Source organism: Thunnus maccoyii, chromosome 7 (assembly GCF_910596095.1).
Source record: "Thunnus maccoyii chromosome 7, fThuMac1.1, whole genome shotgun sequence".
Taxonomy (NCBI): domain Eukaryota; kingdom Metazoa; phylum Chordata; class Actinopteri; order Scombriformes; family Scombridae; genus Thunnus; species Thunnus maccoyii.
In genome coordinates this window covers 12,595,823-12,611,541 of record NC_056539.1, presented here as the reverse complement: position 1 = coordinate 12,611,541, position 15,719 = coordinate 12,595,823, and the positions used below count along the sequence as shown (strand labels likewise).

Here is a 15,719-nt window from a genome sequence, read left to right as displayed (position 1 = left end):
TAAAAATACAGAAGAATTATCAGAAAAATGTATTTAAAGTATTAAAAGTAAAAGTACTTATTATGCAGCTTATTGGCTGCTTTCAGTGTTATTTATATTATTATAAATTAGATTATTACTGATGCATTAATGTGTAAGTAGCATTTTAATGTCGCTAGTTTAAGTTGAGCTTGTTTTAGCCACTTAATATAATGATGGGTAGTTTAATCTATAAAAAAATATTATATTATTATTATTAATTATTATATTATATTAACTGATGACATGTTTTTTGTGCATGTCAGATAAATGTAGTGGAATAAAAAGTACATTTTCCTCTGAAATGTAGCAGAGTAGGAGTATAAAGCAGCATAAAAATGGAAATACTTGAGTAAAATACAAAGTACAATACTTGCATAAATGTAATATATATATATATAAATATATATATATGTTATGTTATCTCCCACCTCTGTGCTCAGCCTGAGGCATCATGTGTTTAAGACAATGAAAGGTTCATGAGAAAGTTAAAGGAAGTCCACTCTTTAATCTTGAAACCTCTCTTGATGTCCGTCTGAGTCTACTGATAGAGAGGCTTGGTGTGTGTCCAATGAACCAATAAAACTGCCTTTTTCTTGCTTTTTATTACCTTGTGTTATCTCACTTTAACCTAATTTTCAGAGGTGAAGAGGGCGCTTTTCTGTGCAGTAAACATCTTGCTCAAAAAGGAATCCGCAATCTACCTCATCAAGGACACATGATATTCCTATTTTGGCAGTCTGTTAGTAAAAAGGGAAGGTGGGAGGATATAACTCCCACCCTCTTGAGCCTCACACATTCAAAATAATCAGTTGAGAGAGGTCTGACCACACAGACATACATCCTGTACAAACAGCAGTGTGAGCATGTTGGTTGTTGATGTCTTCTTCTGCGGGGCATTGATGCTCTGCTGGACCCGGCTCTGTGTAGCCCTGCAGGTCTCACATGGAAGGCAGCTGATCCCGGCCCATGACCCCACAATGACAGGTGAGACTTTTGCAAAACTGAAACCAACTCTGCCTCTCTAAATGTGTGCTTTGACATTAATATTCATATATTTTTGTACAGTGCCTTTACATTTTATATTGTGGCTGTTTTGTGTAACAGCTAGATTGTTTACAGTGACAGACAGCTCATTTCAGACCTTTCAGACCTTTCCATTGATCTGTTTTTCAGTGTGTAATATAATTTGTTTGTTTCCAATTCAATCAGGAAATACACTGAAGTCCAGCCACACAATGGACTCCACAGAGACTGGAGATAGTTCAGAGACAAAGACATCATCGGCCTCCACAGTTTCTCATCTTGTCCCTCACAACGCACCATGCTTTCTGGATGACATATTCGCAGTGATGAGTGAAGGTTTGGGGGATGACGGCGAACTGACGAACAGCAGTTTGACTTTGTTTGGAATCTGTACGGCATCTGATAATTCGTCAAGATCAGTGTTATTGGAGCTTGCTAGGAAAACAAGCAGAAATCAGAGAAATGGACTGGAGGTTTTGCATCCAACTGGAGGTAACGAAGCACTTTGAATTGCCTCTGATTGCATTTCTTTTTCTTTTATATGTGATTTTTTATTTTATTAATCTGACAGCATGTCTTGTTTTTTCCCTCAGTGTTGTTGGTTGAGGAAGAAGAGACAGGATCACTTGCATTAACCTTTGACCTCCCACAATCCCCTTTGCTCGAGCTGAACCCTGTGTTGCTCTTGGCATTTGAAAGTCCTCTCACAGGAGGAGACCTGGACGAGATCATTTTCACTAGTCAGTCTCTACAGCCAAACACGCAGGTAGCATAAAACAGCCCTGAAGTGATTGAATCTGTTATTTTATTTTAGATGTTACTGACCTAAAGTGTTTTTTTCTAGGCTGTGTGCATTTCAGGAGGAACACAGTATATACTGCTGACAGGAGAAGCATCAGAAGGCCACGTTCACCAGAGGTGGAGGATTTCTGTTGAGACAAAATCCCCCGATATGAGTAAGTCTCTTGTTTTCATTTTTTCTTCTTGTTTCATGTGCACTCTCCTCATACAGTATGTCTACTCTTTACAGAGGAAAGTCTAAAAGAGCTCCTTGTTGGTGGAAAATCAGGAAGTTACATCAGCCCGACTTTGTTTCTGCTTTTTTCCACGGAAAGAGGAACTGATACCAGGTTGACTTAGGTTTAATGTTCCCTACTGAAATTTTACCAGACTATCATCTGTGTGGTGCTCAGTTACACTTTTTCTTTCTTTCTCAGATATACAAAAGTTCCACACTCATCCCAGACTTTCTCCTTCCTCTGTGAGCTGAAGAGGTTCCTGGGTGATGTCCTGCCTCAGGACCACCCAGAGTCCCCTCCACTAAAGCTGGACATCTTACAGTCCCTGCCTCCCCTGACACTGGGCTTATCCTCCAGTGTGAACCTGCTGGCAGGACTGATCAACTCCTCTGCCTCCACCATCTTCTATTTCACTAGCTCCATGTCTCACATGCACCATGGAGAACTGGCCCTGCCTCCTGCCCTGTCAGAGGAGCTCAGGTGGAGGCTGGAGCAGATTGTGGTGCAGATTATGGAGGTAATCAGGGAGGAGGACGTGGGTCATAGGGGCATGAAGAGGCTGGAGAGGCTCAAAGAACTCAGTGCATTTCCGAAGGTGGACTTGGCAGCAGGTAATGTGTAGCCTTGTTGACAAATGTAACCCCAAACACCTCTTCATCAACATCGCCACCCGTCATGTTCCAAATGTGTTAATTTGGACTGATTTTAAAGTTGATATTAATTATGAACTATATAATTGTGAATGTTACAATATTTTTTAATACAAATTTACTGTCAATGTTTATTTTAGGTCAGTTTGAATTAAAAATGACTCTACCACTTGTGTGGCAAAGGTGGATGTTTCAGCCATTTATCTGTTACATTCAGCTAACTATTTCAACCATTTATTCATTGCTTTTAGCTATGTCAACCATTGATTTATTACTTCAGGATAGCTATTCCAACCATTTACTTCTATTTCAACTATTTATCCTTTTATCACTTTTAGCTATTTTAACCATTATTGTTACTTTACACTAACTATTTGACGCTAATTTGTTTACCCACTTCTTTTAAGCTAGCTATTTCACAAATGTATCCATGTGCTACTTTTAACGTTGACTATTTCAACCATTTATCTATTACTTTTAGCCAACTGTCAACATCTTTAACTGCTGACGTTACTCGCTTGCTAACGCTAACTTTTCATCTGCTAACGCTAACTTTTCATTTGACCTCTGCTCAGCTGAAAAATGTACAGAGCTATTATTACATAAGCTAACAAAATGCGGTTGTGAAGTGCCTCAATATGTGGATATATGTTTCACGGTTTTAAAGACATAATTTCTGTTTTATCAAATTAGTTGAGCTACTTCACAATCATTCTGCATACCCCTTGGGGTACATGTATGCCTCAGTTCTGAAGCACTATGGACTTTTGCATTATTCTTTAGCCCAACTGACATAAATTTTGTTTTCTTTTGTATCAGGATCCTGTATTACCACTGTGCTGTTTCTGTTTACTATTCCACATAAAACAGGAGAAAGCCAGTATCGAGCATTTCTTCTGCTGAAGGCCCTACAGACGGTGGGTGGCGCATACGAGATACAAAGAAGACTGCGGGCCACTAGAGCAGATCCCGACAGCCCGGTGAGGGGCAGCAACTGTGGGCTGATCGACCTCACTGTGTCTCTTGAAAAGCATCTTGTCGGCCCAAACACTGCCAATATCAACAACTGCCATGGCCCTTGTAATTTCCCCTTGAATAATACCAACAATCATGCTATCCTGCTCCAATCCCACATTGAGAGTGGGAATTTGCAGGAGCGTCGTCCGTGCTGTGTGCCTGTGGCCTACGAGCCTCTGTGGGTGGTGAACGTGAACCAACTTGGGACTTACATCTCACTTAGACCAGATATAGTGGCAAAGGAGTGCGAATGTCGCTAAAGCTGCGTTTGTGATAAGTTATTTTGTTTGTTTGGTTAGCTGTCACTCATTCACCATGATAGATGAAAAGTGTGACTTTATTGTTACTTTTTTGTCATTTATTTATTCACACAGTAGCCTATTAAAGGTGTAGTGTGTAGAATTTAGTTGCATCTAGCAGAACGGACTTGGCAGAAATGGAATATAATATACATAACTATGTTCTAATTAGTGTATAATCATCTGAAAATAAGAATCTAAGTGGGTCCTCTTCCATGTTGCCCCGCCATGTTTCTACAGTAGCCCAGAACAGACAAACTAAACACTGGGTCTAGAGAGGGCCTTTTACGTTTTTTGTGAGTTTGTGGCCACCGTAGGTTCTTCTACACACTTGCAAGGGGAGGGGAGGGATATTCAGTTGGTTGCCACCCGCAGCCTCACCGCTAGATGCCACTAAATCCTACACAAATGTCCTTTAATACACTAGTAGTAAATACACAGGTTAATTCACAAAAGTCTCTTTACATACTTTCACATAGATGTATAATGTAGGCTATTATTTCGGAGTAGATGCACACAGCACAGTGTTTCTCACTCTTAGAAATAATCAGATTTATTGAAAACAAAATTAATCATGTTCCAAGATTTGGATAAAGATAAAGATACCAAGTATTTGATACACAAGTCACATATCAGAACCTATTATCATCTTTCTCTGAATGTAAATATTCAATGTATTATTTAAGGTTATTTGAATAATAACATGCAAGAAGCACACGTATGAAAAGATTTGTTCTTAAGATGCATGTATGAGTGACATTTGTGGCATTCATCAATTTTCTCGTACTTAGAATTTTCTCTTAGGTATGAACTAAATTGACAAGTGGTCCAGAGCTGTTGTACGTGTCAGGAAAAGATCATCTCTGACTTTCTTCACAGGGAAGAAACACTTAAATATGATACTGAAATTAAAAATGAAATATGAACTAAAACAAACTTAATGCAAAACTAATATTCTGTTTATTATATCATCATCATCACGTCTGCCAATTTAAAAGGTCTCTGTTCATTATCATGTTGTGTTGCAGCTGACAGAGTAACATCACCTGTAGACTATAATATTCTCCTCTAATATATCTATGACTGTCAAATGACCGCCTCCCATCACGGAAAGATTTTTTTAGCATCTAAAATCCAGGATTTTCTTATTTTCCTTTTATTGCTTTGTGCATGAGGCCCAATGTTTATCATAGTAAACCTCTTAAGACCACTCTTTGTGCTTTAAAAATTCTCATTATCATTGAAATTATTAAATGTATTGTACATGTGTATATTATTAAATGTTACCACATTGTTTATAAAATCTCACTCCATAAATCATCTAAATTAGTCATGAAAGGTGGATTTGAGTGATTTAAAATATGCGTTAAATGTGACAAATATTTCAGAATAAGAAATAACAGCCTGTGCCAGATAAATTAAATGATTTTCTGTACAATACAAACAAACATGTATTACTCTCTGTTTTTATATAATTAAATGCAAAGTATGCCGTTGGTGCTCCTTTATTCAGAAAGCTGTTATTGGTGGAATTAGCTGTATACAAATTCATTCTTTAGTTTTGGGTTTCAGGATTGTTCTGTCGCCAATTGGCTTTTTTCTTTTTCTTATCGCTCCAACTTCTTCAGATTCCCACCACCAAATGAAACTGTCCCACAAAGAGATCTGGAGGAAGAAACAAGACACAACAAACACACATTCTGATTCAAATACACATATTATACATCCAAATAAAAGTAGAAAAAAAAAAGAAATATCCTAAATCCACTTGTTCATAGTTGTCCCTTCAAGGACTAGGTTTTACATTTTGTGATTTTTGGTATAGCTTTGTTGAAATTGTTGGAAATCCACCTTGTCCAGCTCTATACCCCTGAAAGTCTAGAGGATCAGGTGATCAGGGAAATACACTTTTACCAATATTAAGTGTGTTGAAGATTCCACTCATTAGCCTTTGCATAATCAAAACTACATTATTATCAAGTTCATGAAGACAGGTGGATTGTCTGAAGCTCTAAAGGGTCATTTCAAAAATTGGCAGTAAAATGGTGAATTGTTGTTTAAAATAGTAAAGTAAGCAAGGAATGTGGTTGGTTGGCGTCCCTACTGAGCAGGTTGTAACTGGGAATTTGTAAATTTTCAGTCAAACAAATGGTTAACTCAAGGTTTTCTTATTTCCATATTTTGACAAGACTTTCTTCATGAGCTCGAAGAGAAAAAGGTTTGGCTTTGTGATGAAACAGAGACATCAACAAAACACCTCCACTGATTTGTAACATCCTGAATAAAAGGGAGAAAAACAACAGAACAGGTACTCGACAATACCTGAGTTATTGAACCATCTTGCAGACTTCCAAGGAAAGATCTTACACTTTCCTCCTCAACAAAAGAATCCAGAGCATCTAGAAAACAAAACAAGATACAGGACAATGAGTTTAGGGTTACATACAATATTAAGCTATCAAACATCAACTGGGGTGTCTTATAAATAATTGAATACATTAAATTCACAGAAGTGAAGCAGAAGTATCTGTGTTACACATTATTGCAATAACACAGAAAGAAGCCCAATAAAACTTTCAGTCAACATGAGACATCTTTGGTCTGTAAAGTGACTAAACATTATTACAGTACTCACCATGCAATTCATTGACCCCTGAACTCACAAGCAGTACAACCAGCGCCAGCACTAAGCAGCGGTTCATAGTGATTCCCTTCCATGGATTCGGAACTTCACTCAGATCTTTGATCCCCAGAATCCGTTCATAAGACACTTTGGCAAGACACAAAATAGTCAGCTGCATGTATGTAGTTATTATAAAGTATACTCATTTGGTTGTTTAGGGTAGATGAGTCTTACTTATGATGCCTTTAGATATTCCAACTCTGGTCCTTTAGGTTGAGGTTTAAGTCTAAAGTTGCATCCAAAATTAAGCTGTAAATGAGGATGAAGAATTCAATTTTTGTCATACATAACGACAACTGAAAATCAAAAGTCCTTGTAAAGTCTGTTTGCCTTGAGTGCTCAGTCTAACATAACATAGCCTAAAATAGGCACCTGCAGCTGGTTGCCAAATACAAAAATATGATTAGAAGAAGCTCATGGTCTTGTATACGTATCATTACTACACAAGAAGAAGAAACTTACCTTCTTTAAGTCTTCAGGTGAGTCTAACCAAAGAAGTTAGAGTTAGTACGGTTGTGTTTGTGGTGATTTCTGTTTTGCAGGCACCAGAGACGGTGTTACACACACCCTGCACCATGCTCCTGTGCTCCTTGATTGACAGGGACAGATGAGAATTGTTGAAAAAAGGAAAATGACAAAATGTGTACTGATACTTGGCAGCAGTTAGGTTATAGGTTTGTATATTCCACTGATAAGAGAAAGATAGATGTCAGATGGAATAAAAGTAATTCATCTTTGGCTAATTTGATATTGATCTCGCCCTGTTGGAGAGGACTGAAATAGAGCTACTCAGCTACTTGCAGTGCAACCAGTCTGTTAAAAGAGCTCCAGTGGAGCGGTTTAATTCACCTCGACAGTAGTTGTTGGAAGTGGGGACTTTGTTTCAGACACTTCATCCACACACATTTTCCCTGCAGCCTTCTAGTCATAAACCCACTTCTGTAACGTACATCATGGATTGTCTGTGTTATTTATGGTGATGTGTGGTTTTGTAATATGTTGACAGTACATGTATTGTATGTACAAACCCGGTAACTTGTATAGTTTGCAACAATATCACATCAGATATATCACATCAGTTCCCAGTCTTCAAGTCTTTGCAATTTAAAAGACAAGGTGTCATTAGTGGTGAATAGCAAATACCAGTGATTGAAGCACCAATAAACAAAAAGGCGATCATGTTACTCTACTTTATTTATGTACTAAATCTAATAATGTTTACATTTAAATGATCTATAAGAATTTGTAATGTTTTGAAAGGGAGATAATTCACCAGATCAAATAAGACCAGCTTTTCTCTCCACATGTATTGAACAAGCTACCTTTTACTCTAATTGTTTTACAACAGCAAGGCACCTCTACTAAATCCAACAAGCCGTCTCTCATTACATTATATTTTGGCAGTAGAGCTGGAAACAATTAGCTGATTAACTGATGGACCATGAAAAAAGAGGTTAATCTGCAACATCATCAATTAATAGTTCAAGTCACTTTTCAAGTAAAAAGGCTAAACCTTCTCTGGCTTAGAGCTGCAATGATTAGTTGAATCGATTAGTTGCCTGCTATTAAATTAATTGCCAACTATTTTCATAATCGATTCATCGTTTTGAGACTTTTTTTGAGAAAAAATGCTGAAATTCTCTGATTCCAGCTTCTCAAATGTGAATATTGTCCAGTTTCTTTAGTCTTCTATGACAGTCAACTGAATATTGTTGGCTGCACACCATCAGCTCTGGAAAACAGTGATTGACATTTTTCACTATTTCCTGACATTTTATAAGATAAGACTTTATTGATCCCTAGAGGGGAAAATCACATGTTACGGCAGTGCAGGACGCAAAGTAAAAGATAAGAACTAGAAGTAATAAACACAACAAAAAAGTCAAATAAATAGAGTTCAATCTATAAACATTATAAACATTTTACACATTACAATACTTGGGCTACATGACTTGACTTGTGGCTTGTAAAAATAGAAAAGTTGCGCAAAATATTTGCAGAAGTAATGGTTCTAGTTGATGTAGCTGTAAATATATGTATGTATGTATGTAATAGCCTATTTAAGGGGAAATATGGGAAGAGCATTCTGCTGCCTGCGTTAAAACGAGGAATATGGAGTATCTTGTGAAGTTATATTTTATTATAGGTTTCACAAACAACGAAATGCTTCATCTTTTGGCACATCAGCACCAGAATATTATGATCAGGACAGAACCACATAGACTTGCACATGTAGTCTATCCCTGAAATGTTCAGGAACATTTCCTGCATGGGGTCATGTGTGAATGGGAGCAGGGATCGCTATTCAGGAAAATCTGTTCCGCCAATTTTTCCACCTCAACACCTGGTAATATTTCAGGGGAAATTCCAGTACAGCTGTGCTGTGAATGAAAGCAGTAATATTGCAGAGACAAGCACGTAAGGGTTACGTCCGTCTGACGAAAGACGCTTTCACGTGGAACGAGCGAACCAATCACAAGACTTGACGTGTGGGTGACGTAATGCGAGTTGGGCGGTGCTTTGCTTTGGCTCGTCGCGCGTTGTCGGTCGCGTTACAAACTTTCTCATATTACGGCTAAACAGTATACTAAAATATGTTTCTAGAAACATTTGAAGCGAGAAATAGGCAATACAGTAAAATAAACTGTACTGATATTTGATCAGGAGTGCCTAATTTGAAAGTTTGATCTGAGCTTTGTGAGTTTCGCCCTCTTCTTCCGTTGAGTTTCAGTCAAGTAGATGGCGGTAATGCAACGCTTACGGATGCCGACCGCCATCTGCTGGACTGTCCCTTACCCCATCTATTCCGGCATTACCATGGCATGTGTAAAAAGGCGAAGACGGAAATGTCCCTGAGTGTAGCTGCATGTGTGAATAGCGAAAATCAGTAGGGTGCCTGAAAGGTTATCCCAGTAATTTACTGGCAACTATGTGTGAAAGAGGCTTATCGGTGGATACATCTGATACCACGACTTTTCTCTCGTGGAATTCCAACTGTATTCTTGTAACATTATGACTTTTTTCGCATAGAGTTACGACTTTATTCTCGTAATGTCAAATAAGTTATTTTCTCTCAGCGTGGCCCTGGTATCTAATATCTAATACTCTGTCGTACAAAAAAAGCTGAGTTGCTTTAATCTTTAAATGTTTTGGTGAGGGGGCTACGTCATGGCGCACAAGACCCGCCCTCTGTGACGTAGGCAGCCTGCAGCTCAGCGCAGCGTCAGGCGAAGAGCAGCCAGGAGCAGCGGGCAGAGAGAGAGCAGCTGGAGCGGACGCTGGCCGGATGGTTAAATCCAACCTACAGACGATTTTGAATAGTCATTGTTTTGTTAGAGAAAAAGAGAGAAACTTATCCGAGATGCCTGTTATTGAACAATCCAGTAATAAACCTGAAAGTGAAAGGTATGTTGCTGTAGTCTCTGTGAATTGTTATAAAGCTAGGCTAAGTTTAAAAACCGCGGCCTAGCTGACAGACACGGTATATTTCCTGGAGTGGCTCGTCCTATTCCCCGTGTTTCTTGTTTAACTTACATAACAGCACTATTTTCTTTTTTCAGTCGTCGCCTCTGAAACATATTGTCACACGGGTTTTGTTTGATAACCAAATCACCATAAATTACAACTTGTTTTCCTGACTGAAAAACATTCCTGAACATTGGTAAACAGAAAATTGACATAATCATTGTCAATGCTGTCGTTGATGCAACGCTAATGCTAATATGGCAAACGCCACAGAAATTAGCTAAATGCGACGCTAGCTAGCTAAAAATGTCGACTTTGATAGCTTTATCGACCTGCTTACATTTATCAGAACACACTGTATAAAAAGTTGGAACAACTGTATTTTTTCCGGTTATTTTGCTTAACTTTAATACGAGTGTCAGGGTATATGATTTGCTAGCTGACGGCGAGTGCTGTTATAACACTGATGTTGTCATATCAGCGGTAATAACGCCACAATGTTTTGATCATGTTTTACACTTGATTTTGTAAGGATATGCAGACCAATAACCATTTATATAAAACGTTGTGTACATTTTCTTTGTTGCTAACCAACGTAGTCGGTTGAAATGAAGGCTGAATTGATCATTTGTGGCTTGTTTTTTTCCACTTCGCCCTCGGGCTCAGGTGCTAATGTTAGCCAGCGTTAAGACACCCTGTAATTTATAATGAGGATTAACGTAATGTTGTACAGTTTGGTTTACAACGGGACAGTCGGTCGACAATAACATTTGTTATCAACATGTAAAAACCACCGGTTATGTGCTTTAATCTAATATATTCCCTATATTAATCTATACGGGGGTCAAATGCCAGCCATTTTTTTTTGCTTGGTTGTTGGATCACCTCCAAATAAATGTGCTGATTGACAGGAATTGAGAACACAGTGGGTTCACTAGATACGTGGAAGTATGGCTCATATTTTTTTAATAATCTGTAAGCTATTGGCCCAGAGGTGTTGTTTTTACGTCAGTCGTGTCCTGACAAGATTTTGGTCAAGCCTGTTTTTTTTTCTAGCTCTTCAGTGTTGTGAAGGACTAGTAGGAAATTTCCACTACACTTCGAAAGGGGGGGTGGTGGTGGCATGGGGAATTTAGAGTCCAGTGGTGACATATTGTAGATACAAGCAATTCCTTATCCAATAGATAAATCATTATCCTCAGACCTTTTCTGTTCACTACAGAGATTTTTTATCAGCATTTATAGTACCAATAGCATAGATGCTGTTATGTAACAATCCAATGATGAAGAGTTTGTAGAAGATGTGTAAGATATGAGAAGGTAATTAAATGGAGGTGTTTTATCTTTTAAGTCTTAGCTTTTTTTTAAACAGCAGGTGTCCTTTTCAACTGATTCACAGCTATTGATCCTGTGATGTACTTTGAGATGAAGCTGGTGTAACCCCCTGAAGCACCTACATTTTCTCCCTATAAACACCTTGAGACGAGCACTCCCTTCTTTAAAAGTGTACATGATGTTCATACATGGCTGGGCCGGTGTTACACAAGCAGAGTCTGGAGAGACTCATCGCTCATGTGACCAGAGCAGCTCTTAAACAAGACAATTCGGGGTGTCTAAATGTGGGTGTGGGGATTTGACAGAATGCTTTTTTTTTTACAGAAAGGAGAAGTTGATTGAAAGGCTTGTGCTGTTTGTTAGGAAGAAGAGGCATAGAAGGTTTTATGTAAAGATGGTAATTGGCTGTTTTACATAATCTGATAATGGGATTTAAGGAGAACTTGGTGTGTCTGTGTTTGAAATCTCCATCGCCTTTCAAGAACAGGCAATAGGCTGGATATTACATAGTGATTCGGTTAGCTATGGAAGTGACAAAGCTTCTCATTTGGGTTTCACACATCTGCTCCACATATAGCACAGCAGTGGCATTTGCGTAAGGGAGCATCTGCGAGTGTCTGAGGGTATTGCGTCTCTGTGGCAGCACTGCTGCTAATGGGTTTTGTTCCCAAAAGGAGCTCTGAGAATAGGCCTCCTCTCAATACTGTAAATGTATGCAGCTGCACACACAGACGTCTGTGCAGGAAAGCCAGGTTGAATCTATGGAGCACTTTGACTGAGCTCTGAATTAAAATGGCTGATCTCACACTGTGATCTGGTGTTTGTCCTCGGCTGTTGTAAACCGGAGCAACATGGTTACCGCAGGACTAAAGTAGGCTAATGGTTAGACAAACAGCCTATTTCTCTGGCAGCTTCCCCCTAAGAATCATGTGACAAGGTTTGCGTTATTCTGGAGAAACCAAGGCACACAGATCTGTGTGTTTTAGGAAGTAAAACACTCTTCAAAGAGAATGTTATTTCCAAAGAGATCAGTGATGATCATTACATGTCTTTGTGAGACAAAAACAAAAAATCAAGTATCCTTGTGAATATTTTACTGAAAGTTGACACTAAATTCTGACCTTTTATTTTAGTTACTGACGTGGTAGCGTAACACAAACCACTCCTTCCTGTCTGTTAATTTAATGTGCACAAGTTGAATGTCTCTGATCACTCATACGGATGTCTGTGCCCAAGATTAGGACAGTTACAGATTAAACTCTGACTTGCCAGTCTTGTTTTTTGTTTCGAAAGACTCACTCAACTTTAGCAAATATTTTACTGTTGTTTCTGTGATGAATCACTCAACAGTGTAATGTGTGCTAAGCTCGCTGTTTATATTGGGAGCTAGGTTTGTGTTTGGTATCAGAACCTCCAGTGAATACTCCACTTAAAATGGCTCCGTCTGTGTGTGTGTTTGTTTCGCCCTCCAGTATCTCCAGTCCCAGGAGGTGCTCCCGCTGTTGCAGTAACCCGTGTCCGGGGCCTCTGTGGTGCTCCTGATGCCCCTCTCCCACCCCTGAAGATCCCAGGTGGGCGAGGGAATGACCAGCGGGATCGCAATCTTTCAGCTAAGCTATTCTATTCTGTAAGTTGAACAACCTCCTAAAAAGATTTACAGCGATTTTACTTCTTCTCTTGGCAGGAGTGTGTTTTTGTTTTTGTTTGGGGGCAGGGAGAAATGCACTATGGACACACCTTGTGCTTACAGTGCAGAAGGACGAGATTAGCGACTAGGAGAGAGACACAAAGGCAGTTGTTTGATCAGTCTTTGACCTCTGGCCATGTTTTTGTAATATCTGAACGTGACTGTAACACACATACTTCTCATTTTAATGTTGGCCAGAGTGACAAAGCAGCACGTTCTGCTCCCCACACCACAAGAACACTGATCAAGATATTAATTTAACTTGTTTGATCAGTATGTTGCACATGGAAACTAAATGTGCTGACTCTGTTTACTCAAAAATCTGCCGTTGGCTTTAGTGTGCCTGACCTGAGGCTCATCCTCTCTGTTACAGACGTGGAACTTGATACACTTGCTTTTTATCTTTACTGCTTCACACGTTCAGGCATTTAACGCAGCTGTTGTTTGTCATATAATCTAGATCAAAATTAAATCACCCCACTTGCCCTACAATTGCAGTTCTTCTTGCATTTTGTAATTGTAGCTTTGTTCTTGATGTCAGCATATTTATCCGCTGAATGAATGTTCCTGCTTGTCTCACACTTTCCTTCTCTGTCCTCTAGGATGCTCAGTTGCTGGTTCTTGAGGAGCCTCCCCCTGCCAACAGCAGAGTACGATTCTTGCTGTTTGAGCCCCGGCGCTCTGAAGGCAAGCACTGTGTCTGGAGGGTGGTGCTGAAAGGAGGGAACCTTTATGTTGAAATCCCCCCTGGAGCTTTGCCCGAGGGCAGTAAAGACAGGTCAGCAGGCAAAACGTCTCCGTCCATGTGATTTAAAGAAAAATCTTAACACTTTTATGTCATTATTTTTACGATTTAAATGAAACAAAAGGTGAATTATTAATTGCAAATAAAACAATTAAATCAAATTCAAATAATTTTTTTCAAATGCCAGAGTAAAGTTTGACCCTTGTATGAGACTGGTTCATAGAAATGTACTATCATGAATAAGTTGTTTCTTCTGAAAGTTATTAACACCTCTCCTATAATTCATTAACACTTTGTTTGCTTTGTTTCTTTTCAGTTTTGCTCTTCTGCTGGAATTCGCAGAAGAGCAGCTTCAGGTCGATCACGTCTTCATCTGTTTTCACAAGAGTCGTGACGATAGAGGTGAGACTTGCTTGATGTAAAACTGGTATAGCAGTGGAAATTTGAACCATCTGAAGAGTCTAGAGTAAAACGTGATTTTAGAAAAAGGCGTATTTAAGGAAATCTACAGAAATACAAAGAAATAGAAAATGCATGTAATTATCGGGGTTATTTGTTTAAGTATTATTTTAAAGTTTTCTTTGCATATTTTTTTAACTTGTAACACAAATGTCTTCTCTCCTCAGCATCCCTGCTGCGTACATTCAGTTTCCTGGGCTTTGAGATTGTTAGACCGGGTCATCCCCTCGTCCCCTCCCGCCCTGACGCTTTCTTCATGGCTTACAGCATCGAGCGAGACTCCTCTGATGATGATTAAATGACGCTGAGCAGTTACAAATCTTTGTTGTTCTTTTTCAATCCATACCCACACATGTTTATAATTTTTGGAAATGAATATATTATCCAAGATCAGTATCAGTAACAGGTTTCCTGTAAGAGGTTTCTCTTTTGTTTGTTTTACCTACCACGTGCTGTGTTTCAGTGATATTTGCACTAGGGTAAGATGTTAATATACCAGGAATGTAAAGCAAGCACCCTCATAATATCTGGGCAATGCATCCTCGCCACTGTATTACTTTCCATGATGTGTAGTGCTGACCTCCTCTTCACCCTCCCTCAACACCCCAACGATCATCTCCAGTGTAATATTTATGAAAAAATTTAAATTCATCATGCTCATGTAAGTAGGGATGTTTTCATAGTATCAGTTGATTCTCCTGTTTATATTGATTTTTTTTTTTTAATGTGTGCATGATTTTCTTTTGTTGGTTGATTCACTTGATAGAAATCTGCATGTTGTAACTACTAAATAAAAGTGCTCACCTTAGAGAGCGGCGTCTGTGGTCTTATAATAGACAGACATCTTCATGATCGATAACATGATGGCATCAGCAAGAGCAAGCAAGACAACGACAGCATTAATCTCACTGGTAGGTGTCTTAAAGGAAAGGTTCACATTTTTTGAAGTCTGTTAAAACAACAGTCAGGTGTCCATTTGAACACAAAGAGGTTTTGCCTGCTGTAATCATTCAAATGAGCTTTCAATTTAAGTGACAGTGTCCACAGTCACTTAGGGCAAAAATGCAATTAAAGGTTTATGTGAAGCTTATATGAGGCTTCAGCAGTCTGGGTCATATCACATGTATATTTGCCACATTTAAAGTCTTTTTAGCATAAAATTCCCTCTTTGTGTTTCCCTGTTGAGCTGTGGTGGAAGTATAGTAGCAAAAAGAGGAACTTTGGCATTAAAAAGACTGTAATGTTGAAAGATATCTACTTGATTTGTCCCCCATTACTTTTATGAAGGGATCCTCTAATGGTCAGTATGAACAGGA

At 38.8% G+C, this 15,719-nt stretch overlaps 2 protein-coding genes and 1 long non-coding RNA gene across 3 annotated transcripts; 2 read left to right on the top strand and 1 right to left on the bottom strand.

Moving 5' to 3' along the window:
- Positions 1-794: 794 nt before the first annotated feature.
- On the top strand, positions 795-4,198 carry amh (anti-Mullerian hormone). The gene is made up of 7 exons (XM_042416622.1): positions 795-1,005; positions 1,231-1,536; positions 1,638-1,810; positions 1,889-2,000; positions 2,075-2,174; positions 2,262-2,674; positions 3,584-4,198. Exons 1-7 carry the CDS (start codon positions 885-887, stop codon positions 3,988-3,990), a joined length of 1,632 nt encoding a protein of 543 aa, XP_042272556.1. The 5' UTR covers positions 795-884; the 3' UTR covers positions 3,991-4,198.
- Positions 4,199-5,049: 851 nt separating this feature from the next.
- LOC121900663 lies at positions 5,050-7,791 on the bottom strand. Its single transcript, XR_006097000.1, has 6 exons — positions 7,562-7,791; positions 7,175-7,301; positions 6,887-6,961; positions 6,665-6,799; positions 6,352-6,428; positions 5,050-5,694 (listed from the first exon to the last, which is right to left on the bottom strand). It is a non-coding gene; the product is annotated as an uncharacterized LOC121900663 (long non-coding RNA).
- A 2,091-nt stretch (positions 7,792-9,882) lies between these two features.
- Positions 9,883-15,213, top strand: oaz1a (ornithine decarboxylase antizyme 1a). The gene is given in 6 exon segments (XM_042417801.1): positions 9,883-10,117; positions 12,985-13,051; positions 13,053-13,139; positions 13,802-13,977; positions 14,261-14,346; positions 14,571-15,213. Coding segments are annotated over 6 exon segments (666 nt in total). The 5' UTR covers positions 9,883-9,998; the 3' UTR covers positions 14,702-15,213.
- The last annotated feature ends 506 nt before the right edge of the window (positions 15,214-15,719 follow it).